The sequence below is a fragment of the Lepus europaeus genome, chromosome 9 (assembly GCF_033115175.1).
Source record: "Lepus europaeus isolate LE1 chromosome 9, mLepTim1.pri, whole genome shotgun sequence".
In the NCBI taxonomy this organism is placed as follows: Eukaryota; Metazoa; Chordata; class Mammalia; order Lagomorpha; family Leporidae; genus Lepus; species Lepus europaeus.
Genome location: NC_084835.1, coordinates 40,439,395 through 40,463,184, shown reverse-complemented (window position 1 = coordinate 40,463,184; position 23,790 = coordinate 40,439,395). Strand labels below are relative to the sequence as shown.

The following is a 23,790-nucleotide window of genomic DNA, read 5'->3' as shown; positions in this document are numbered from 1 at the left end:
ACAGGCATCTTAACTGCCCGGCCAAACACCTGTTTCCACGTTTTCCCTTTAAGGGAACTGACCAGAATTACAACCCCCTGCACAACTTTGTTCATTGCAGCTCTGTATTTGGAAGCAGCCACTGAGTCTACCAACTGCAGGTTGGCCAAATAAATTAATGAGTCAAAAGGTTCGATCACACGGTGGACCGTGGGGCCAGTTAAAAGAATTATGGTGCTCTCCAGGATGTATTACCAAGAGGAAAAGAGCAGTACGTAACAGACTGTATACTACACAAGCATTTATTAGGAAAAAAAAGACGTGTGTACATCTCTTGTAGCCGGCAGCAGCAGCTCCCAGCTGGAGGTGATCCAGAGGACTGACAAGCAAGAAAGCTCTGTTCTTCCACCGAGTACTCCCCGTGTTCTTGTTCGAAATGGTTTGAGAATTTCACTGTGGATTTGTTTCAGTTCTTCAGTAAACAGGTTAGGAGAAAGTGCCGAACCCCCAAATTACTCCTGGTGCTGGCTTTACATTGTTTGTGGAAGCTAAATTTGCTTAAGAGAGTAATTCTAGACTGTGAAATGTCCTTTTAGAACACTCACATCTTGCAAAATGCAGCCGGATTTTTAAGCCAAGTGAGTGGAGGCTTTGGAGGGAAGCTGAGGGATCAGGAAGTCCGCGCTGACCTTGCGGATTGCCTGGAGAAGGTCCAGCCTCCAGGTTCTGCGTTGCGGTCAGGCAGTCTACGCAGCCCGCTGACCTGAGGTAGACCTCCTCCTGCTCCGGGGCTGGGCGGTGATTCATGGTCTGATGCATCGGAGGCACTTCTTGGTCCTGAATCATCAGAAAAAGGTTCGGTGATAAAAGCCAGGCTTTTAGACAGATGTTTAGGGCCTTGGGGGACTTTGGGAGGGGGGGATGGAGGAAGGGCGAGGGGCGCCCAGTGCAAGGTACCCAGCAGCTTTCGTCAGACACAGCCCCTAATTCCTGAGGTTTCCTTCTTCATGGAGGCTCCGTTGAACTTCCCGAGTGCTTCCCCCCTCACATCTCTCTCGCTGTGCTATTTTTGACCGGTCTCTATTTCAGTCTGGCAAGAAGCGCTTCCCTTCTCAGAGCGAGTTTGGCCTCTGTTGCCTTCTGAAGATTGTGCTCTCATTTCAACAGGGGATGGAGAGAACAAAGAGGAAGCCAGTGGAGGTGGAGCTGGCAGACGCTAGCGCTAGAACCAGCAGTTCTTTTTCGAGCAGAAATGATCTAGAAGCGAGCTTGCTGCATAATTCCTGCACTTTGGGCTCCCACTGTCCTCTTCATAAAGCAGGCAGCCCTGTTGAGATGAGAGCCAGCTATTTCTCCCCGCGCCTGTGGCCCCCAAGATGTCCACTGGGACACACAGTGCCTCGTTAATCTTCAGCCCTGGTGCACTGGCCCTCCAGCAGGTCTGTCCAGGTCTGAAATGGTGGTGTTGCGCCTCCTTGCCTTGTTCATTTCTGTGACAGTGGGTGGGGCAGTTTGTCCCGTGTGCAGTTAGGGCTGACCGGAGCCCATGCTCCTTAGCCACAGTTCCCGTTGCAGAAAATGTCCATCCTCCTCGTTCCAGCTTGAAAAGCAAGTCAGATTACACACAGGCGGAAGAACAACTGATGTTACCTAAGGGCTTAAGAGCTTTCCGGCTTGTCCTGTGTTTGCTGGTCCTGCCACTTACTGCTGCGCTCAGATTTGCAGTTGTGCTTTGTCCTCTATCTATATATTTTTTCAAAGACTTATTTGAAAGGCAGAGTGACAGAGCGCGAGAGAGAGACAGAAGGGGTTTGAGAGGAAGAGGGAGAGATCTCTTATATCCACTGGTTCGCTTCCGAAATGCTTGCAAAAACTGGGGTGGGGCCAGGCCAAAGCTAAGAGCCAGGAACTCTATCAGCGTCTCCCATGTTGGTGGCTAGGACCCCAGCACTTGGGCCATGATCTTCTGCCTCCCGGGCACATTGGGAGGATGCTAGATTGAAAGTGTGGAGTACCTGACACTCAAACCAGCACTTCAGTATGGGATATGCGTGTCCCAAGTGGCTTAACCTGCTGTAACACGACTCCTGCCCTTGTTTTTCTCTTGACTGCCCCCTCCCCCCAGTTATGTGACCCTAGATTTGTTAAACTGACTAGTGTCATGTAGGGAATAGTCGTTGTACCTACTGCCTCCTTCAGGGTTGCAGTGATGAAGTTAAATAATGTATTTGGGTTTTTTTTGTTGTTGTTGTTTGGTTTTTGCTGTGGTTGTTCAGAAATAGAGGAGAATAATAGATTAAAAACCAAGATTTTAAAGCTAGATCTTCTGGGTCCCTGGAATTGTGCCTGGGACCTACTTCCAGGAGCCTAAAGACAAGTTACCACGCCAGAAAAGCTCTTAGTGGTGCACCTTGCACGTAGTAGGCTCTCAAAAAGCTTTCTCCTGCTGTTGTTACTGCTACTGCCCTCTGTATTTGAGAATAAATCTCAAATCGAGAGATCTTAGCAAGCTGACGAATGGGCAGCCGCTCCCTGACCCTCGTGTTTTCTGCTCAGATAAACCCGGGGGCCTTTTCTACTAATTAGCTGCCTTGATAGGTACTATGGAAATTTATTAGTCGAGATTACGACTGGTGCAGTTTTAAGTATCCCCTAGCTGGGAAACAGATCACAGCGGGGCTGGATGAGATAAAAGGTGAAGCAGGAACAATCTGATTTAGGGGCCAGTCAGATAAGAGACTGTTAACGTAATTAATTGTCTATTTCAGCACACAAACAAGGGCCCTTTAAGTGGAGAAAGGATTTGCCACATGATACGGATCTGCTTTCTCTCTGCCAGATGCTCCAGCCATGCCGCTGTTGAAACAGGCAGTCTGTGTCCCGCGGCCCAATAATTGCCAAGCTCCATCCCTAACTGGCTTTGGCATTGAAGAAAGCAAATGGGATAATTCGAGGCCTTTTCTCATTTTTTTTTTTCTTCTTTTCCCCCCTCTTTTCCCATTCAGTTCTATAAGAGATGGCGGACAACCAGATTATTCTGTTTAAGCAAATGCTGGCTGTGTGCTTGTCTGAATACAGCTGTCATTTCAGTGGTTTTTGTCTTCAGACAAGCTGCTCTATGCGACGTAACAACTCCCTTAAAAATGGAGAACAAGAGGACGCAGTTCTGTGCCCTCGACTCTCCCTCAGAAATACGGTTTCTTTCCAGCGTGTCACCCGGCAGCAGGCCTGAGCACTGGGCCCTGGCTTCCTTGAGGCTTTTTGGGCTCACTTGGCGAGTCTGAGTTTGGATATTCTTTCCAGATTTGGAAGAACATGTCCATGTAAGGAGGCCAGCTTGCCGAGCCTCTGGGGGCAGAGCAGGCGAGCTGTGCTGCGCCTTTTGAGAGATACTGACGATGGGAAGGCAGATTTAGAATACGCAGACAGGAAGGGAGCTTGGAGAGGAAGTCTCTCTGCTTAGCATTTTTAAAATGTGTGCAAAACGAGTATATATATGTGTTTTCAGGGTCCCCCCCCTCCCCGGGCTTCATCAAAGTCCAAAGAAATTGGAAATCTCAGCTGGAATGCGAGTCCAGTTTCCTTCTTATGTCACAGATGAGGCATTGAAATAATAGGCCCCGTGTGTCCCAAGCCCTGCGGCTGTGGTTCTGCACATGCTGGTCTTTGGCAAAGGCAGAACACCAGGCCTCGGATGTGTAGGAAACAACCAGGAGGGGGCGCTCTGCGCTCCACAAGGCCTTTCCAGACTTGTGCTCTCCTGGCACACTCGTGTTGATGGTCTCGGGGTGCTTTCGTCCCGAGCCTGCATCTTGGCCTTTCCCCGTGTGTGTGTGTTAGCTATTAGTTGTGAGCTCCATGCGAGATAGGAGACTTTTCACCGTGAGTGGGATACTTGGTTAGCTCTCGCCTTCCTGTGCCTCCTCTCTCCCTTTGAGCACTCAATTTTATTAGTCTGTGTGTGTGTGTGTGTGTGTGAGATTAGAAGATGTTCTTAGTACGGCTAGCTCAGTAGTGTTTTCTGATTTTCCTCATAGGTGCATGATTTGAAACTACTAATTAAATGCTTGAAGTGGTTAATTCTTCCTTGTCATTCCAGGTACCTCAACAATAATGAGTTGACCGCCATACCATCCCTGGGAGCTGCTTCGTCACACGTCGTCTCTCTGTTTCTGTAAGTGTTGCCGTGGGGGGGGACCCTGGGCTGTGTGGTGTTGCCGTGCTGGCCTCTGGTGGCAGGAGAACGTCGCTGGTGACAGACAGCTGTCCGTCATGAAGTTCCCGTGATCATGACCAACGCCTTGCTTGCTGTTGTGGGGTTTGCAGAATAAAGAGCTCCGAGTGTTGCCTCCTCTCTGACTTGGTGGGCAAACTGACCCTGTTGAAAGCCTAGAGGTGCAGGGCTCTGTGTTCCTTGCTCCCAGTGGTTCAGCTGCAACTTGGGTGACTAAATGAGAGTTAAAGGAAGCTCTGTGAATTAAAAGTTGGAAAGCCTGTGTTGGCGAGTTTGGGAATGTGACTCCGTTTACTTTTATGGCTTTAAAAAGAAAAAAAAAAAGTGACAACTCATTCCTTATTTTTATGTTGATTTCAGAGGTCTGGGGGCACTTTTTTTTTTTTTTTTTAAGCCATTAAAGTAAACTGAGTCACATTCTTGATATGAGAGGTTATCAGTCAGGCTTGAAAGAGCCTATGCCAAAGAATTAAGCACCTGGCCAGACCCCTGTTTCTTCAGCCAGGTGGAGGGGTGTCGGCATGTTTTAAACTCACCCAGAGGTCTTTGCAGATACACCAGCCGTGAGTCCAACAGTTTCTCAACCAGATTTTATTGGCAGCTTCCCCAGCAGAGCACCTCCCTCTTCACACTGAATTTCCTGTTTCCACTCCAGCCCTGCATAGATTTACTGTATTTTGATTTTGCTGGTTTTGTAATTCATTTGCTCACCTGAATGTATCTTTTCTCAACGCAGGGCTCAGCTGAGCAGAGGGCTTTGGCAGGAAGGTGCCATTACTAAGATCGCAGGTGTAGCCTGCGGGGCTCGGGTTTTTACTGGCCACAGGCCTTGTGTTGAGAAGGTGCTATGTCCTTAGGAAACACGGCCCGAGCTGAACCCCCTCCAAGGCATGCTGGAGCTGCAGGAAAGCCACAGGGTCAGAAATGGGGCTCCGCATGTGTGTTCTAGGCTGACGTAATCTCTCAGATCTTCATCTTCCTCATGTATCAGATATGTCCTTGATCCATTTTATGTGTGGGAAGAGTGAGACTGAGGGGGAGGGGAGCATATAAGAAGGTCCTGGCCTTGCACCCCATATGTAGGTGTTTGATCAGTGGTGACGAGTGCTTCTGCCTGGGTGTCTGTGGGCTTTTGTTCCTTTGATGGATAGGTAGAGGTCTAGCCTTCTTTTTACATCCAGTTCGTCTCTGTGCATGGCATCCAGGAGGTGTTTAATTACTGGCTAAATTAAATGAGTTGCCCTTACGTGAGGCTAATTAGGGGTGGGGTAATCCCTTGTGTGTTCATAATGCAAAGCACTTGAAGATGCTTGTAACTCCTTGTTGCCTGAAACGCAGCTCATGGAGTAACTGTCGTTTCTGCTCTGACTATGTCACAAGTGCAGCATCCCAGCCTTCACCAGGGGTCCTGGCCAGCGGCCCAGTGGGTGAAGTTTGAGAAGTGCTGGTTCACATCCTCTTGTTCCTCCACTGGTGGGGGAGCCAGGACCAGGCAAGAAACCAAGGCTCCGTGAGGGTCTTGCGAGGGGCGGAACGAAGAGAGGTGGAAGTGCGAGTGGACAGAAATGCCCACGTGTCCCTCCTTCACCCACCCACGTGCAGGGGGCTCTGAACCAGCCTCTGGCAGAGACAGGTGGGGCCCCTGGCTTGTCCCGTGGGCCTGTGGCACCTTGACTTGCACCTTGCTCTGCTGACTAAAAATACACTGCTGTTCCTTGGCCTCAGTGCCAGGAACAGTGGGGCTGTTTGGCCTTGTTCCTGCTATTCCATTAGACAGCACTGAAATATGTAAAGCGAGAGAGAGAGAGAAAGCCTCCCTCCCTGTTTTGATTCAGTTTGGAAAATGTAGGTTAGCATTGGCAGCCACCTCTTTGGCCTGAGGCTGGTCTCCCTCTGACTTGGTCAGTGATTGCTCTGAAAGCAGAATGAAAGGTCTTTATCCTCGTTTGCTCTGAGCTGCCCGTGTTCCTCTGTCCTAGACCAGATGCCGGGGTTTCGTGCCTCAAAAGGGAGCTGGGGAGCGGGATTATAGATGACTTTGCTGTCTTCCTTCATACCTTCCGGTATTTTCCAAGAGGGCATGCAAAGGACAGAGAAGTAATTCCAGCGTAGGAAGCAGAGGAGCATCACCCGACAGCCGTCCCATCCGGAACCGTGAAGGCAGAGTACCTAGCGTCTCCACCCACGTGGAGGTTCCAGGCCTTCAGGCTTTGCTCTCGTATCAAAGGTGTCCGGTGTAGTAGTCGGCACCCTTGGTGTGCATGCAGTTGTGGCCTAGGGGTCTTCCCAAGGTGACGTGGAAGCCCCAGCATGGTGTCTGGGAATGTGGCAGTTAACAGTCGAGAGTCTGCGTCCTTAATCCCCAAGCTCCTGCTCCCCTTCTGTTGGAAGCAGAGGATTGCCACGGGAACACGAATGTGAGAAGCGGTCAGTGCAGTTGTAACCCAAGAGAACTTGCTGTTGCCTCATTTGTCAGAGGAGATGGTGAAAGACGCTCACAGCACTCACAACCGGAAGTGGAGAGGAGAGGCAGTAAATGCCCCCAAAGACCCAGTGATCCGAAACCACTGTCACACTCTGCACAGAAGCAGCGGGTGGGTGATGTTGCGCTCAGACACCTGTAACTGCGGACTTTGCCTCGGGGGTTCATTGTTCCTCTGCGGTGCACTCGCTCACACAAGAGCTCTGTGCTGTCTCAGACCCGCGTTCCCGGCTGTGCCGGCTGTCACAGTTGGGAGGACCTCGTGGGAAAGGGTTTTATTTTGCACCTGGCTTCCAAAGAGAGTTCTAGAATTTTGGGAACTGCAGTCAACCAGAATTTCAATTGGTTAATACTTTCTAATTAAGGGAATGTAATTCAGCTGAAGTATTTGTCCAAGAACAGATTTATTTGCATCGCACTCTGAGGATAATACCAGAGCCATTTATCCTTAATAACAGAAAGCATAAAACTCAGGGAAAGCTTTTAATAGGATTGGGTTGGAGTGAGGGAGCTAATTCCATAAAGTAGTTCTCAGAAAGAGAAACAGACTTTTTTGTTAAATGAGGGCAGACTCTGCCAGTCGATTTTTTTTTACGTTTGAGGGTTTTTTTTGTTGTTTTTTCAGAAGTTCGAAGTCCAGGAAACTCAAGTTACGATTCCCACGGCAACAGTAATTTTGTCTGATGCCCAAGTGATGTTTCTGTTGAAGAAAAATTTCCGCTTTGCCTGTGGTGACTGTGCTTGTATCGTCGAGAAGATCGGTTGAAGTGGAAACGGTTGAATGTTTTCAGCCTAGGAGTAAGAGAGCTTGCTGTGCAGGTAGCGTTTTCTCCCTCTCCCCACACAGGCTCTAGTCCAGCCTGGCTGGCCCACCTACCTCCTTCTGCATTTGCTGGCCCGGTTGAAGCTTCCTGCCATGGCCACGCTTAGTCGCTGGCTGTCCCCTCACCCCTGTCCGTGATCACGTGGGAGATCGGAGCACAAAGTAGCTGCACAGTTACTTGTGACTTTGTAATGCTGCTATTAAAATTCCTTAGGTTTATGTTGTATTTGCAAGCACATGCAAATACCTTTTACTCCTAATCTTGAAAAATATGTTTTTAAAGTAAGTCTTGAGATGACAGTCACCGTTTTGAAGTGTGTCATTCAGCCGTTGTCAGTGCATTCTCAGTGTGCGATGCTCACCGCTAATTGTGGGATGTTTTTGTTGCCCCCAAAACAAGCGCCGTACCCCTTACAGTCACTTCCCGTACTGCTTCCCTGAAAGCTAGCTTTGCTTGGGTAAAGTATTTTTTTCTCTCCTTGACAAATGCATCTAGAGGACTAGAATATGAATAATTTCAATAAAAATACCAGCAGTGGCTTTAACTACCTCCGTTTTGCTGCCCCCTTTAGCTGCCAAAATATGATTAAGTAAAAGCAATGGGACAGTTAACATTTCTTCATTGTATTATGACTTCGAGAAGATAAAACTTGGAAGGAAAGCACCTCGGCTTCCTGTCTGTTTCCCCATCAGGGGAGAGGCGGGGGTGGAGGGGGCCTGGGTGGAGGCTGCGGGGGCCTCGGTGTGCTCCTGGTGAAGGGAAATCAATGAGAGTACTTAACGCGCGTGCTACCTTGCAGACCGCTGGGAAAGACAGGCGAAATCAATCTTCTTTACAGCCTCATTAATGCAAAGATCAATTCACATTAAAGCGTAATTAAAGAGCAGCCTTAGAGGGGAGGCTGTCGTGATCTGCTGCCACTCAGGGCCCAGGAGAATAATGAGAGCCCTCAGAGGGCCCAGCCTGCAAGGAAGGGGAGAGGGACCCAGGATTCCAGTCTGGAGGAGCAAGCTCAGCTTCGGGCTCTGGGTGAGGGCCATTGGTGAGCTGGCCTGAAGCACAGGTGAAAAAAGAAAGGTAATAATCAGCAGACTCCTAAAGCCCCATGTGTGTTAGTGTGGCTGTGCGGTGTATTCTGCCTTTGAGGGGCTGGGTTGAGGCCTCTGGGCTTTCTCTTCACTTACCTGCCCTTGAACTTACTCTGTGTTGCATCACCTGAAAGCAGGTCATCATGCAGATAGAATAATAAAGAATTATATGAAAATAATCTTTTGATAATACTTTAGAAGCTTGATGTAATTGTTTATCTTTACAAAGTTGAGTGATAAGGGCAGGCATTTGGCACAGTGGTTAGGAAGCGACTCAGAGCACCCGCCTCCCATATCAGAGTGCGTGGGTTCGAGTGCTGGCTCCACTCCTGATTGCAGCTTTTTGCTAATGTGTGCCCTGGTAGGCAGCAGGGGGCTGTGTCAAATAGATGGGTTCATGCCACTCACCTGGAAGACCTGGATTGAATTTGCAGCTATTGGCTTCTGCCTTGACTAGCTTCAGCTGCTATGGGCATTTGGGGAGTGAACCAGCAGGTGAGAAATCTCTGTCCATCCATGTTTACAAATAAGTTAAATACATTTTTTTAAGTTGAGTGATAGTCTCCAACGTGGGGCCCTTTCTGTGTTTATTTGTAGGAAAACCGGTACATGCAGCTCTTATTCTCAGGGGCAAGGATCATGCTTCCTTTCTCTGGAGGCCTGTGTTGCCTGGCATCTCCCTCCCATCATGAGAGCCAGGGCCTCATCAGGTGTGTTGTTAGAAAATAGGGAAATGGGACTGTGCTGTGGGATAGCAAGTAGAGGTGCCGCCTGCAGTGGCAGCATCCTGTATGGTGCCTGTTTGAGTCCCAGATGCTCTACTTCCATTCCATCTCCCTGCTAATTCACCTGGGAAAACAGCAGAGGGTGGCCCAGGTACTTGGGCCCCTGCACTCACATGGGGGAGACCAAGAGGAGCTTCTGCTTCCTGGATTTGGACCAGCCCAGTTCTGGATATTGCAGCCATTTGGGGAGTGAACCAGTGGATGGAAGATCTCGATCTCTTTCCCTCTTGTTCGTTTGCTCTCGCTCGCTCTTGATCTCTTTCTCTGTAACGCTGCCTTTCAAATAAATAAATCGTAGAAAAACGGAAGTGGAGTTGATGGTGACTGCAGCCACCTTAGGAAGACACTGGGCAAAGCTGTATTTTCAAGGTCAAGTTCAGGTGCCTGTTCCTTGTTCCTTAAGCAGCCCCTTGAGTTCCCAGATGCTAAAAGGAAAAAACAAGCTCTAGTGAAAAAATGGTCTAACAGGCAAATGCATTTAAAATGGGGCCTTAGTTCCCCCTTTGGGTCTTTGAAGATCAGTTCACTTTTAGTTAATGTGAACAGATTCTGTGGCTGGAACCTCTTGCCCATTCCCTTGGGTGATGGTCCTACCCTTAGCAGTAGACCACGGCTTCTCAGGCTTGAGCGTGGTCAGCGTCTCCTGGACAGCTTGCCCAGACAGCTGGCCACGTGCCTGTTTCTGACTCCATGGTCTGGAGTGGAAGCAGAGTTGCTCTGCTCACCAGTTCCCTGGTGTTGCTGCTGCTGGTTTGGGAGCCTGTCTTTCAGAGCTGAATGGGGGTTGAGGGAGAACCCAAGGCTCCTGTGTCGAGTCCTCAGTGAAGTGCTTGGGCTTTGGTGGACAGTGAGGAGTTATTTAGACAAATTCTTCGTTTAACTGGCACGACAGGCAAATGATCGAGACACTGAGGCCCAAAAGCCCTGATAAGGTAAGCACTTCTTCTTCTTCTTTTTTTTTTTTTTTAAATTTTTTTTTTAAAATTTATTTGAGAGGTAGAGTTACACAAGTAAGAAGGAGAGACAGAGAGAAAGGTCTTCATCCACTGGTTCACTATCAAATGGCCACAACAGCCAGAGCCAGGCTGATCTGAAGCCAAGAGCCAGGATCTTCTTCCTGGTCCTTCACGTGGCTACAGGGGTCCAAGGAATTGAGCCACCTTCCACTGCTTTCCCAGGCCATAGCAGAGAGCTGGATCAGAAGAGGAGCAGCTGGGACTAAAACCGGGGCCCATATGGAATGCCTGCACCACAGCCCCAACCCCTCTTTTTTTTTTTTTTTTAAACCTTTATTTATTTATTTATTTGAAAGAGAGAGGAAGACAGATCCATCTTCCATTGCTGCTGGTTCACTCCCCAGATGGATGTAATGGCTAGAACTGGACCGGGCTGAAGCTAGGAGCCAGGAGCTTCCTCCAGGTCTCTCATGTACATGCAAGGGCCCAAGCTCTTGGGCCATTTTCAAATCAGTGCTTTTCCCAGGCCATTAACAGCTAGCTGGATCAGAAGTGGGACAGCCGGGTGTCCATATGGATGTCCATATGGGATGCCAATTTCGAAAATGGTTGGTTAATCTGCTATGCCACGATGCTGGTCCCAAGGTAATCCCTTCTGGGGGAAGTTCTAGGGGCAGTGGACACTGTGGGCAGAAGAGACCTGGCTGTGGCTCAGGGTTGGAGACCTAGGGCTGTTTTCCATTCTTGGTGCATAACTTGTTGTGTGTTGGTATCTCTAGCAGGCCTGTAGCTACAGAGGCGAGAGACCTGTTGTTATCTCAGTTTGTGGGCCTTGGCGGCTCTCCTGACAGCCCTATGTCAAGTGGCAGGTGTCGGTGTTAGCACCACTCACCTGCTGTCAGTCGCTGGGGCCAGATTAATCTTTGTCCTCACCTGGCTTGAACGGCACCACAAGGTTCCAAGTGGAAGTTGAAAGGTGGATATTTCCCCTCCTTGCCCAGCTGCCTCGTGGCTTCTTCCCAGCCTCACACTGTTCCGGAGCCAGTGGGTTACTGTCAGCCCATCTCCCCGGCCTTCTTCCATTGTGATGCTGTGGTCAACAGTGGGCCAAAGGGGAAAAGGAAAGCAGAGGAACCCCAAGCTAGTTTGTCTGCAGGGTCCTGAACCCTGATGCGAATAGATAGGCTGGGGCCTTATGGTCACGCCCCAAAGACCTGGTGGTCTTGCTGCAAGGAAAGGTGGCCAGAGGCCACTGTCATGCAAGGGCTGGGGACTGGCAGGGGGCGCCTCCCTCCTGTCCCGACTGCGGATGTGTGGTGGAGAAGGTTCCCAGACAAAGCAGGCAGCTAAGGAGCCCTGTACTGCCAGTCTCCTCGCTTCCCCCTTAGAAGATGGGTGTGAGCTGGAACACTGAGCGTATTTAGCCAGCGCTTGCAGGCGTACTGATGGGATGTGGCCGGGTCCATTTTTAGGCCAGTCTCTCCCACGCCAACCCCATTGAGCGATGGGCTGTCTGCAGTAGCCAAGTCAGCTTCCGTCAGGGAGCAGAGCAGGACCCACACTGGTGAGGGCTGCAGCCTCGGCATGTGCTGGTTGCCACCCCTGAGCCTCACGTTAGAAAACCAAGGGCCCAGGTCACAAGAAAGTGGCGCTGTCCCAGACACTTCTGAGGGCTTCTGCGGTGCCGTCTGCCGCTCGCCCCTGAGTCCGTGTGAGTCTCTCTCTGGGAGGGGAGCCGCGGCGGCTGCCTCTGTGAGCCTGCCAGATCACACAGTTGTGACTTGTCCTTTTCCTCTCTGTCCTGTTCATCCCCCTCTCCCCACCCTCCATTTCTTTGGGAATGGGGGTGGTGAGCCAGCCTGAGGAGAGGTACATCTGCAAGTTATTTGCTGACACAGTGAGGGGAACAGATTGGCTGCAGGGTAGGGAGAGCCTTTGGAATAGGAAGTTAGTCTTGAAAGTCACCGCCCTGTTAGGGAACTCCGTGGCTCAAGTTCTGTTCTGGAAACTTGTCTTTTGTTGGGTGTGCTCTCTCCCTCCCTTCTTTCCTCTCTTGTCTCCCCCCGCCCCCTTTTCATGATGTCCACGTAAGGTTTCAATAGTGTACAGGGTCCAGGGAGAATACAGGCTGCTCTGGAGGCTGGGAAGCCATGGATGGCCTCGGAGGGGGAAGTGCCTCTTCTTCCAGCACTGGGTGCCGAAAACCCGTCAGGGCTGCATGAAGTGGAGCGAGGAAGCAGAGCAGCTCCGTGGTTGCACAATCCCCTTGTGAAAGGGGCTGGCTCTTGTCCATATCAACAGTTTCGTTCCAACTGGGACCATTTCCTCCTCCACCTCCCCCTCCTCACTTCCTGCAGGTGGCTCCTGTAATCCAGTTACCACTGGGGAGACCTCATGTGTATGTGCACCTAATCCGAAAATGGCTGGCTTGACTTTGACCTGCGAGGTGACCTTGCAGAGGAGGCCGGGCCTATTGTGTCTGCTCACACCTGGGAGCCATTTTCAGCTTTTACAGCCCAAGTGGAAGAAATGTGTTTGCATTTAAACTGGACCTTCCTTTCATAAAGCTGTCGTTCTTGGGTGGGATGTGGAATACTAGATTAACCCTGCTTTCTCAAAGGCAAGGATGTTAAGCGATAGGATGATTGAGTCATGCAAAGTTGCCTAATTTTTTTTGGTATGAAAATTGTCAGATGTTGGCGGTGTTGCCTGAGTATGGTTCCAGCTCTTGAGATGAACATGTAGTGACCGTCAGCCTACGTGGTCTGGCATGCTTTGGCTTCGTGTGTCACATGTGCCGTTCTCTGAGACACCTTAGGCACGGAGAGGCTGCAAGTAACTTGCATGAGGTCAGAGCTAGGAAGTGACAAAGCTGGCTCCCTTTCTCATTATTCTCCATTTCTGGGGCTTGTGCTCACTGTGCACCTGACAGTGTGCGGTCTGGAAGCCCTGAGGGCCTTGTCCTATCTGGGCTGGCATATCCAATCATGTAAGGCCTGAGAAACCTGGCCCCAAGACCCTGATGTTGCCCCAGGACGTGGGCTGAGAGGGCCTCCCACAGGCCGGGCAGCGTGTCTCCCTGAGTCTCCTCCTTACACCAAAGGCCTGTTTGTGGGCTCAGTTGAACTTCCTTGGGCCTGGTATGAGTTTCAAATCTGATACAAAGCAACAGGATGTCCTCTTCATGCCCAGAAGCTTAGGCTGGCGGGCCCCACCCCACCCCTCAGTCACACGGGCAGGTTGGTTATTCAGAGCTGGTATTGACCGTCTGTTAGGGCGCAGGGAAGAGAAACCATGTTGTGGCCATGTCTCGGCAGAGCTGCGGCTTGTTGCTGGACTGTGCCAGTGGATTCTCGCGGAGTGGCTAGCTGTGCTCGAGGCCAGCGCTTCAAGGTGAATTCCCAGGTAGTCTCCTCACTTCCTGGAAGCCTGTCAGACCCACGCAGCTGAGGTGAAGGTGCAAATTTGTGGTCTTTATCTTCTCAGTGTCTACCAGCAGGGAGATGAAAATGTGCGATCTGCAGGCCACGCCCCCGTGGCGCTCTGGGATTGTGCCCCTGGTCGTGTCCTGGTGGAGTCTCTTCAAGGCTCAGAAGCACCCTGTCACTGGGGAGGCTGCCGGGAAGGCAGCTGTAAATCCCAGGGCTCCTTCCTGGCCTTGCAGTAGGAAAGAGGCAGGGCAAACCGTCTCTTCCCTGCCCCGGTTTTCTCTTCCCGTGGCCTCTGAGAGCACAGAGCAGGTCTGCGTGGTGGGGGCGGTGATGGCAGTGAGAAGGCCACACCCTGATGTGGGCCAGAGAGCTGCCTTCAGCACCCTGGCTGGGCCACCTAGGTGGGCTCTCTGAGCCGTAGGCCTTGTAGTCCTGAGCTGATCCTTGCTAATGCCAGGCTGTTAGAGATAACGGAGCGATGCAGTTTACCATCCAGAGTGAGTTAGCTAGTGTGTGCCAAGCATTAGCCTTTCCTGCCGCTCTGATGACTCCTGAGCATCTTCGGGGTTGTGGCCAAGGCCAGCCTGGCTTTTGCTGCGGTGTTCTTAGGGGTTTTGGTTTCTTCTGAGCTGAGCCAGGAAGCCTGGAACCAAAGACTGGCGAGAGTCTGCTTATAGCGCCTAGAAACCCATGTTAACTTGCACAGACCCGTACAGCTCTCCTTGGGAGCGAGCGGAAGTGTCTAGAAAGTCCGTATGTATGTTTCCCTAATCTTCCCAGTGTATTTGTTTGCTTTATTGGCACTCCGAGTGTACCAGTGCACCTGATTTACCTCCTCTGTTCGTTGTTGCCTATTCCTCTACTCTTGGTAATTGCTGCAGAAACAAGCAGGGTGTTGGAGTAGTATAGTGGCTCTCATCCCTGCCTGAGTAGAGTGACCTGAGGAGTTGGTAGAAATCTGGATGCCCAGGCCACATGACTGGTCAGTTGAGTCCAGAGCTGTGGTTGGGCGCAAGCATGAGAGTAGGTTTTGTGTGTGTGTGTGTGTGTAAGCTCAGCAGGTCCTTCCTGTGTGTGTGTGTGTAAGCTCAGCAGGTCCTTCCAGTGTGTGTGTGTGTGTGTGTGTAAGCTCAGCAGGTCCTTCCAGTGTGCAGCAGTGTGCAGTTCCTATGAGCTGCCGGCTAGGCAATTAGAAACAAAAGGTGTCACAGCTATCATGTAAAACGGGCAGGATTCTCCCACTCTTCTTACTTTGTTTTCCTTTCTCTCTGCAGGAGGATGGGAAATAAACGCTATGACTAGCCTTCAGTTCAGCACTTAAGAGTCTAGGGGTCCTTATCAATGGTTTCAGCTACCTCTTTCACCATTGATATAATTAGGAGATTGGCAGTTTGCCGCTTAACGTGACCAGGAAATTGCTTTTGCAGTGTACACAGGAGGGTGTTGGTCTGATTAGGCCTGATTACCTCATCTGGTGGTCCTGGAATTTGAGGATTGGTCCCTTTATCTGGATCATTTCTCCCCTAAAAGCCAGCCCACCCTTCTCTCATCCATTGGCAGTCCACCTGTGAATCAGGCAAGTCTCATCCTAAGGGTGAAAAACCCTCTGTATCTTAAGCTGTAGGCACAAATTCTCTCCAGCTCTTTAAACACCTTTTTCCTGATAAGTTTCTGGAGTTGCTGCTGAAGTGAAGGTTGCCATCCTATGATGCTACAGAACCCCAGAGCTCGGCCTAAGCTGGGGCACAGGTTTTGTGAGGGCTGTGTTAGAAACTGGATGCCTAGGTAGGTTGCAAAGAGTGAACTAGAACTAGCATTTTGGAAACGAGAAGACATTCTCCCTTGGACTTTTGGGAATGTGGCTTTTCCTCTGGTCACTGAATTGTATTTTCTAAGTGGAAAAACATTGGTTATCAATGCACGAAGCACAGTTTCCCTGCCTTGTAATTGCGGTTTGGTTCTTGGAGTCAGAATGAGGGGTGGTCTGTGGAGCGAGCCAGCATGGACGCCATGGGCACGGCCTTTGCAGGGCCCTTCCGCTGGGCCTTGCTGACAGCCCTGATAAGCCCTTTCACCGCCTGGCTTCCTGCCTGGGCCAGGTTGGCCCCTGCCTCCCTTGGCCTTCTCTAGTGTGTGTTAACAGGAGCCCTGACTGGATGATTCTCACGCAGTCGCATGGTTCCCGGTGAGAGTCCATCGCCTGTCTTCACCCTGTTCCCTGGAAAGGAGCTCCAGTTCCTGAGATTGAAAACGTTGTCCAGGGGGCGGGCGTTGGGCCCAGTGGTTAAGGTGCTGCTTAGGCTGTACCTCACCTTGAGTCCCCGCTGTGCTCCTGGGGTTTGCTTCCCGCTAATGTGTACCAAGGGAGGCAGCAGCTGAGGGTTCGAGTAGTTGGGTCTCTGCCACCCACATGGTCAGATTTCCTGGCTGCCAGCTTTGACTCAGTCCAACCTGCTATTGCTGGCATGTGGGACTGAACCAGCAGATGGGAGATCTCTGTGCCTGTCTGTCTCTCTGCCTTTCAAATAAATAAATAAGAAAACATTGCCCAAGGAAATGGGTTCCAAATCCTAAAGTGTGGCTGTGTGTTGTGACTATCGTGTCAGTGACCTGGACAGAAAAAGGTTCATCCTGTCACTGCCTCAGTGTCCTGTCAACCTCTGTAAAGAGATACCCACAAGGGCTCAGGAAGCCAGCACCTGTTGACAAGCCTGGCGGCCCCTCACAGGATGCTCCATAGTGTTTCCATGGGGAACATTGGTCCTCTCTTTGCTTGTGTCCATCTGGATGCACGGGTGTCCAGAGTGAGCGTTCTGCCTCCACTCACCGTTCTGTAGTCGGGTGTGGACGTCCTGCCCTGTGGCCTGCAGAACACAGGCAGGAGGCCGGGCGCCCCGGGAACAGGGAGGAGGTCCCTTCCCAGAAAGCAGCAGCGTCCTCACCTCTTCAGCAGGAGTCCTGCTCAGAGAGCCCCGGCGTGGGACCACCTGGCTTCCAGTGCTGACTCGGGCAGGGCACGTTCTACAGTCGTTCACAAACCTCTCCTCTCTGCAATCAGAGGGCAAGGTTTCCCATCAACCACACTCAGCCAGGCTGTGAGAACACAGCCAGCTGCTTCCCTCCTGAGCCTGAGCCAAGGCCAGGGGTCTGTGCTTCTGGGAATAAACTTGGCTCTAGTTGAGAATGGGTGTCCCGGGTAACCCACTAAGCACCCCGGGTTCTGGGTAGAGACGCGCATCTGTGACTTCGGTGCAGGGGACTGACTGAGCCATATGCTCCGTGTAGGGGTTAGTGTCCTAGCCAGCTCCCTGGTGCCCAGCCCAACCTGAGACACGTGCAGTGCGTCTTTAAGGGGCGTCCTTGTGGCCTCAGCCCCCAGGCATCCAGACATGGTCCTCCTTTTCTTCGTTTCCATTCTCTCCCCAGAGGGCCCCATCTGGCCACATCACTCTCCAATGCCATGCCTACCTTCCGGTAAGGTGCCTGGCTGTGGCCACCTTGCCACAGGTGATTCCTGAGGAAATGGATAAAGGACCTTTAGTTCCTTTTCAGTTACTAAAACACCCGAGGCTGTGCTACTGACAAGCGGGCAGGTGTATTGAGCTCACAGTTTTGGAGGGTGAAAGTCTAGACAGCACGTTGCCAGCTGCATCACACCATGGGGAAACGGGGTGGTGTTGGGCTTAGTGGTTGGAATGCTGTGTGGGACTTGAACATCCCCTGTGGGAGAACCTGGGTTCAAATTCTGGCTCCGTTCTCAATCGTACCTTCCTGCTAATGCGTATCCTGTGAGAGAGCAGGTGGTAGGTCAAGTAGGTGGATTCCTACAGCCCGTTTGGGAGACTTGGATTGAGTTCCTGACTCCTGGCTGTGACCTAGCCCAGCCCCACTCTTGGGAGCATTTGAGGAGTGAACCAGCAGATGGAAGATTTCTCCCCTCCCCCCACCTTTCTCCTTTCCCCTCTCCCATAAGTAAAAATACATATAAGAAAATCAAGGCAGGTGCATCACAGTGATAGGAGAGTTGTAATACAGAGAGTGTATCACAAGACAGGAAGCTGGAGAGTTTGGGAAGGGACTGCCTCTTTATATCACCACCCTGAGAACAGACCATGACATACTCAAGCCGTATGCCAATCATAGCAGACCCCCTTGTGGCCTCCCCATCACCTATGGGATGAAATCCCGGCTCTGTTCAGGAGCTGGCCCCAGCTCCATGGCTTCTGATTTCACTTCCTGCCTTGAACTGTTACATCAAACTGTGGATGATGAGGTCCCACACCGTCCATCTTCTCCTGCCCTCCCCACCTCCCCACCATCCTGTTCCCATGTGTCTGTGCGCCCGTCACGCTGTTCCTTTTTCTGTCTCCCACATGCCTGTGTGTGCCTTTTGGGTATCAGGAGAGAGAGCAGTGGCCACACCCATCTCTTCCCTGCAACAGCTGTTGGTGACGGGCATCCCCTTTCTCTCTCACTGTCTAACTCTGTCAAATAAAAAAAAATTTTTTTAAAAATGGCTCTGTTCCCCAGAACGTATATGTCAGAGAAGGGCTCTCCTGGTCTCTGCTCACTTCCTTACGGAGCCAACAGGTAGTTTGGGGCAGGGCTTTCCCCAAAGGGAAGGTGGAAAGTGAGTGCAGATGCCAGCTCACGCCAAGGCCTTGGGGAGGTGGGAGAGGCATGGCAGCCTGGCTAAAAATTTCCAGCACGGAGCATTTGGATTACAGATGTCAGTAGTTGAGGGAAAGAGTGCTCTGTAGTCAAGAAGTTGAGAAAATCCAGTACTATAGGTGAGCACCTGGGACGGACGTAGTGGCCCAGTGGGTTAAGCCATTGCTTATGTCACCGGCATCCCCTATCGGAGCACCGGTTCAAGTCCTGGCTTCTCTGCTTCCCAGCCACCTTCCTGCTAATGCACCTGGGAAAGCAGAAGAAGATGGCCCAAGTGCTTTATGTGGGAGATCAGGATTGAATTCCTGACTCCTGGCTTTGTTCTGGCCCAGTCACGGCTGTAGTGGCCATCAGGGGAGTGAATGGGGAAGCGAACTTGCAGATGGAAGCACTCTTTATCCTGCCACCCACACCCCTCTGTTCTGTCTTTCAAGTGGATAAAAATAAATGGAAAACAAAGATTAACAAGTAAGCCCCCTTTGTTTGCTACAAGACACGTCAGAGCCTTGGCTGCCCTAACGTTCACTTTGAGTCGCAGGAGAATAAGAGCCACTATTGCTAAGATGATTCCGTCACAGCTCTGACACATGTCCGTTCTCTTTTTCCTTGGGCAGTGGGGAGAGAGCTTTGAAGAGTTGAGTGGTGGGCCAGGTGCTAGACCATATCCTGTGCCTTCTGGCAGGCAGGAGTCCACCCTTTCCCCATCTCTCACTGCAGGTGCCCAGCTTATACTTTGAATTCCTTCTCTCTCCCTGGTTTTGCCTTGGGCAGGCTGTCCTGGTGTGGGTTCATCCTTGGGCTGACACCAGAGCCCTCGCGTGTTGTATGTCCTCTGCTGCCCTGAGCCCTCTCCTGGGGGAGGGAGAGGAGCAGCATGGACTTGCCCCATTAAGTGAGCTGCTGGAACACTTCTGTGGGATTCCAGCAGGTGGCTGGGAAAGCAGGCGTTGGGGGTGGTGTGAGTGTAGCAAATGTGGATTCAAGTGGAGGGAAAGGTGCCTCTGTGGGAGCACTCACCAGCACCCCTCCTGCCTCATGGAACACCCACCCTGGAGGCCAGTGATGCTTTGGGAAGCTGAGACCTGGCCCCTGCATCTGCCCCCTTACGCTGTTGTCCAGTCAGACCCTCCTCCTGGGTCAGGGAATGCTGGGAGAGGCCACAGGGCCGATGAAAACACTTCATTTCAGGCAAGGGCCACACTAGCTGTCCGGGGCTTAATTAGCAACACTTTTGTCTCTAGGAGTCCAAACCCCAATACTCTGGTAAATGGTGGGAATCAGTTAAACACTTGGTGCATATTCCTAGGTTTCAGAAGTGCTGCAGGGCTCTGCAGTGCCGGTGCGTGGCTTTGAGAACTCAGTCATTCTGAGTACGTCTGCTCTTGGATGGAAAAGCAAGAAGCCATGTAAAATAGCAGGCACCTGTGCGGTGGCACCATGAACGCCACTGGACTTCCCGTTGGCCTCCAGGACTGTCATGGTGTTTTGTTGGTTGAACTTTTTCTGTGGGGATCACTGTTGATTCACATGCAGTTATTAAAAAAAAAAAAAAATGGCCCAGACCCCTTCATACTCTTACCCTAGTTTTCAACTTGGTGACACTTTGGAAAACTTGTCCTGAGCAGGATAGTGATACTATCAAGACACAGGAGTATTTCCATCAGCACAGGGATATGTCAGGTTGCCCTTTGACAGCCACACCCATTTCCTTCCTGTCCGCATACACTCCAGTGACCACTGATCGCTTCCCCGTGTGTGTAATTCTTCCGTTCAAAGAGTGTTAAATAGCTGGAATCACTCAGTACCTATCACCTTCTGGGACTGGCTCTTTTCACTCGCCGTAATTCTCTGGAGGTTCATCCGATTGCTGGTTGTTCGTTTTTATTGCAGGGTCGTATACCGTGGTGTGGGTGGACCATGCTTTATTTAACTGGTCACCCATGGAAGGACAGCTGGAGTGTTTATAGTTTGGGGTCGTTACAAATAAAGCCACGGTTTCTTGGCAAACGTACATTTTCATTTCTCCAGAGTAAATGCCCAGGAATGCAACTGATGGGTTGTATGTTACTTGTGTGTTTAGATTTTGAAGAAGCTGCTGGACTCTCCTGGAACGACCATGTCATTTGCCATTGCTGCCAGCGACAGGCCAAAACTATAGTTTTGCGCATTCTGGTCTACTGTGGTGTTGATGTTTTTTGTTTTATCTCCTGACAGGTGTTCAGTGAGATCTCACGCTTTTAATTGGTCTGTCTCTGGCGGCCAACGATGTCGATCATCTTTTCTTGTGTTTGCAAGTTTTTTTGTTTGTTTGTTTGTTTGTTTGTTTTTGTGAAATGTCTGTATATTTTGCCTGTTTGGAGTTTTTCACATGCTGTTTGAGTTTCATGAGTTCCTGCTATGTCCTAGATGCTGGTTCTTGGTTGGATAGGTGATGTGGAAGTACTGCCTGCCAGCCCGTAGGCCTAACAGGGTCTTTCACAGAACAGTCATTTTAAATTTGGGGATAAATTCCAATACATTGCATTTTCCTTTTGTCGGTTGTTTTGTTAGGCTCAGATCTGAGAACTTTGCCTCCTTCTGGCTCTGAAAGGTTTTTCTCCCTAGAAGTCCCGCAGTTGGAACTTTTGTATTTAAGTGAATGATGACATGTTTTTAAAAGCCCGAGCACAGAAGAAAATCAGAAGTTCTGTTTCCAGGAAAGAAACAGAGCAAGTGTTGGCTCTCGAAGGGACCTGGAACACACGAGATGAGGGATGGGTGGCTCTGGGCCATGGAGCAGTGGTGCTGGCAGCGGTGCCACTTTGATGTTGTACAAGGTCTTATCGTCTTCAGGCTGGCTAAGGAGGACTGCATTAAAGGGCTGACTCCTTAATCCCACCCGTACACATCCTTAACCTTCCAAAAGTGCAGTCAGATCATATGCTGACAGCTTGGGAAATTGCATGGTAAGAGATATCCTAAATCATATGATCTGGATTTCAAAAGTCTTCCAGATGGGGCAGGAAGCAGGCCTGGTTTTATTTTTAAAGCCACATCGGTGGTATCACTCCCCAGAGGCGGAAGGATCTTGTCTTGGAGGCAGCAGCCAAGTGCTGAAGTAGCTTCCTCCTCTGCCTGGAGCCGTGGAGTCCTCGGGAAGCTGGCACGGGGACCGCGGGGGTGTGCCAGTGAGGGAGGTTCAGGGGCATCTCGGCACCCACCAGCCCCTCTCTGTCCTCTTGGTCACAGGGTTTTTTAAATTATTAAGAGACAGAGAGGTTCCAAATGCTGGCTGGCTCCTTAAATGCCTGCAAAGGCCCAGGAAGGATTGGATTGAAAATGGGAGCTGGAACGCGATTCAGGCTTTCCAGATGGGTGGTAGGGACCCAACTACTTGAACCAGCAATGCTGCCTCCCAGAGTCTGCCCTGGACTGGAGAGCTGGAGCCGGGACTCAAACCTAGGCATTCTGATAGGGATGCTGGCCTTATTTTATTTTATTTTATTTTATTTTTTAAGATTTTATTTATTTGAGAGGTAGAGTTACAGAGAGAAGGAGAGTCAGAGAGAAAGATCTTCCATCCGTTAGTTCACTCCCCAGATGGCTCCAACAGCCGGAGCTGGGCCAGTCCGAAGCCAGGAGCTCCTTCCGGTTCTCCCACGCGGGCACAAGAACTCAAGCACTTAGACCCTCTTCTACTCCTTTCCCAGGCCAGCAGAAGAGAGCTGGATCGGAAGTGGAGCAGCCAGTACTTGAACCAGCGCCCATATGGGATGCTGGTGCTGCAGGCGGAGGCTTAGCCCAGATGCCACAGTGCTGGCCCTTGGGACGCTGGCTTCTTAACTGCCGTGCCTCACCCTGTGTTGTTCTAGCTTCCTGTGCCTCTCTCTGGAGAGCAGCATAGCCTGGCGTCCCATCCATGTGGAGAGCAACGGGCAAGCAAGTTTATTCCGTTCACTCGAGAGGCCCTGGTTCTGTGCTGTCTTCTTACTGCCCGAGGACATAAGAGCCACTCCCGTCCACCTGTTTTGGGATGGAGAAGTCCCTTAAATATAAATAGGGGTCATCTGGCTGGGCCCTGCAGCAGCTCTGTGAGAGCACGCTGTAGGCTGAGGGTCTGGGAGGCCTGTGTGAGTGGAGGTGTGTGGACCCCTGGTGGGAGGCAGGGGGATTGGAGAGGGCCTGGAGCTGCCTCTTCTAATCACAAGGTACACCCATCACAGGAGACCCCACCCCCTGGTGAATGCTGAGAAGAGGTGGGAGGTGCAGAGGTGCTCTCTGCCCCTGGTCCTCTGCCTGCTTCTGGCATGAGGCACTTCACAACTCAAGTAGGGGTGTGGACCACGGATTCCCATTCTGGGCTCCAGTCCCAGCTGTGCTGCTTCCTGCCATGACCTTCAGCCGTCTTCCTCAAGTCTCAGCATCGCCATCTGTGAAATGGGGTGGTACCATGCTGGCCTCCGGGGTTGTGGTGAGGATTCAGTGTGGTCGTGTGTGAGAGGAGCTCCGCCCCAGCCCGGCTGCTGGTTAGCACTAGTGGAGTGTTGGGTTTGTGTCCATGGCTGCCGCAGCGAGGGCTACTGCCAAAGGAAGTGCCCTGTGCCTCCTTTGTGGCTCAGCAGCCAGAAGACGCTCCCAGGAGGCTGTCCTGCCCTGTGTGTGGCGACACTGCCACCAGCTCTTGGCAGCTGCAGAGCCCTTGCGGCACTGGTCCAGGCTTCGGGAAGGTGTCACCAGGTGGCACACGCAGGCTTCCTAGCCGAGTGGGTGGCGGAACCCTTACTGTTAACGTTTTCCTTTAGTGTGAACATTTTTTACTATCGATGAGTCAGTGCAGACACATAATTTCTAGCTAACAGTTACTTGACCTGTGGGTAGTGATGGGAACCTGGCGACATCACACAGTGCCACACGGAATAGCTTGACTGCCCTTCCTCTTCTTTATCCCGCCTCTTCCCCACCCCCTGATCTCTTCACCGTCTCCTTCGTTTGGCCTGGCTCAGAACATCACGTATTTGGAATCCGACAGTAAGTGTCTTAGCTGTGGGCTTCTGTCACTTAAGAAGTTGCGTGTCATGCATTTCCTTAGGAAATTTTGTTGTTGTTGTTGTTACTGTTTTTCTTTTGCACATCTTAGAATGAAATGCAGGAATGTTCTGATCACATGGATTGGATCCTGATGAGCTGCTGTCATTCATGGGTTGGGTCACTGTAAATTTCCCTGGGATGGCGGGGACTGGCTCTGGAGCATCCCTTGATTTTTCCATTTCTGAGCTGGGGCTTCTGTCCCAGTCCGGAGAAGCTGATGGGTGGGAGAACCCAGTGGCATCTGCTGCAGGTGGCTCTCTGCGGCCATGTGCT

General features: G+C 51.1%; 1 protein-coding gene across 1 annotated transcript in view; it reads left to right on the top strand.

The window, feature by feature from the left end:
• The window catches only part of LRIG1 (leucine rich repeats and immunoglobulin like domains 1), a 118,669-nt gene that overhangs the window by 46,047 nt on the left and 48,832 nt on the right, over window positions 1–23,790 (top strand). Inside the window, exon 3 of the mRNA XM_062201230.1 lies at window positions 4,079–4,153. Coding sequence (XP_062057214.1) covers window positions 4,079–4,153 — 75 coding nt within the window. The remainder of the gene's footprint in view (window positions 1–4,078; window positions 4,154–23,790) is intronic.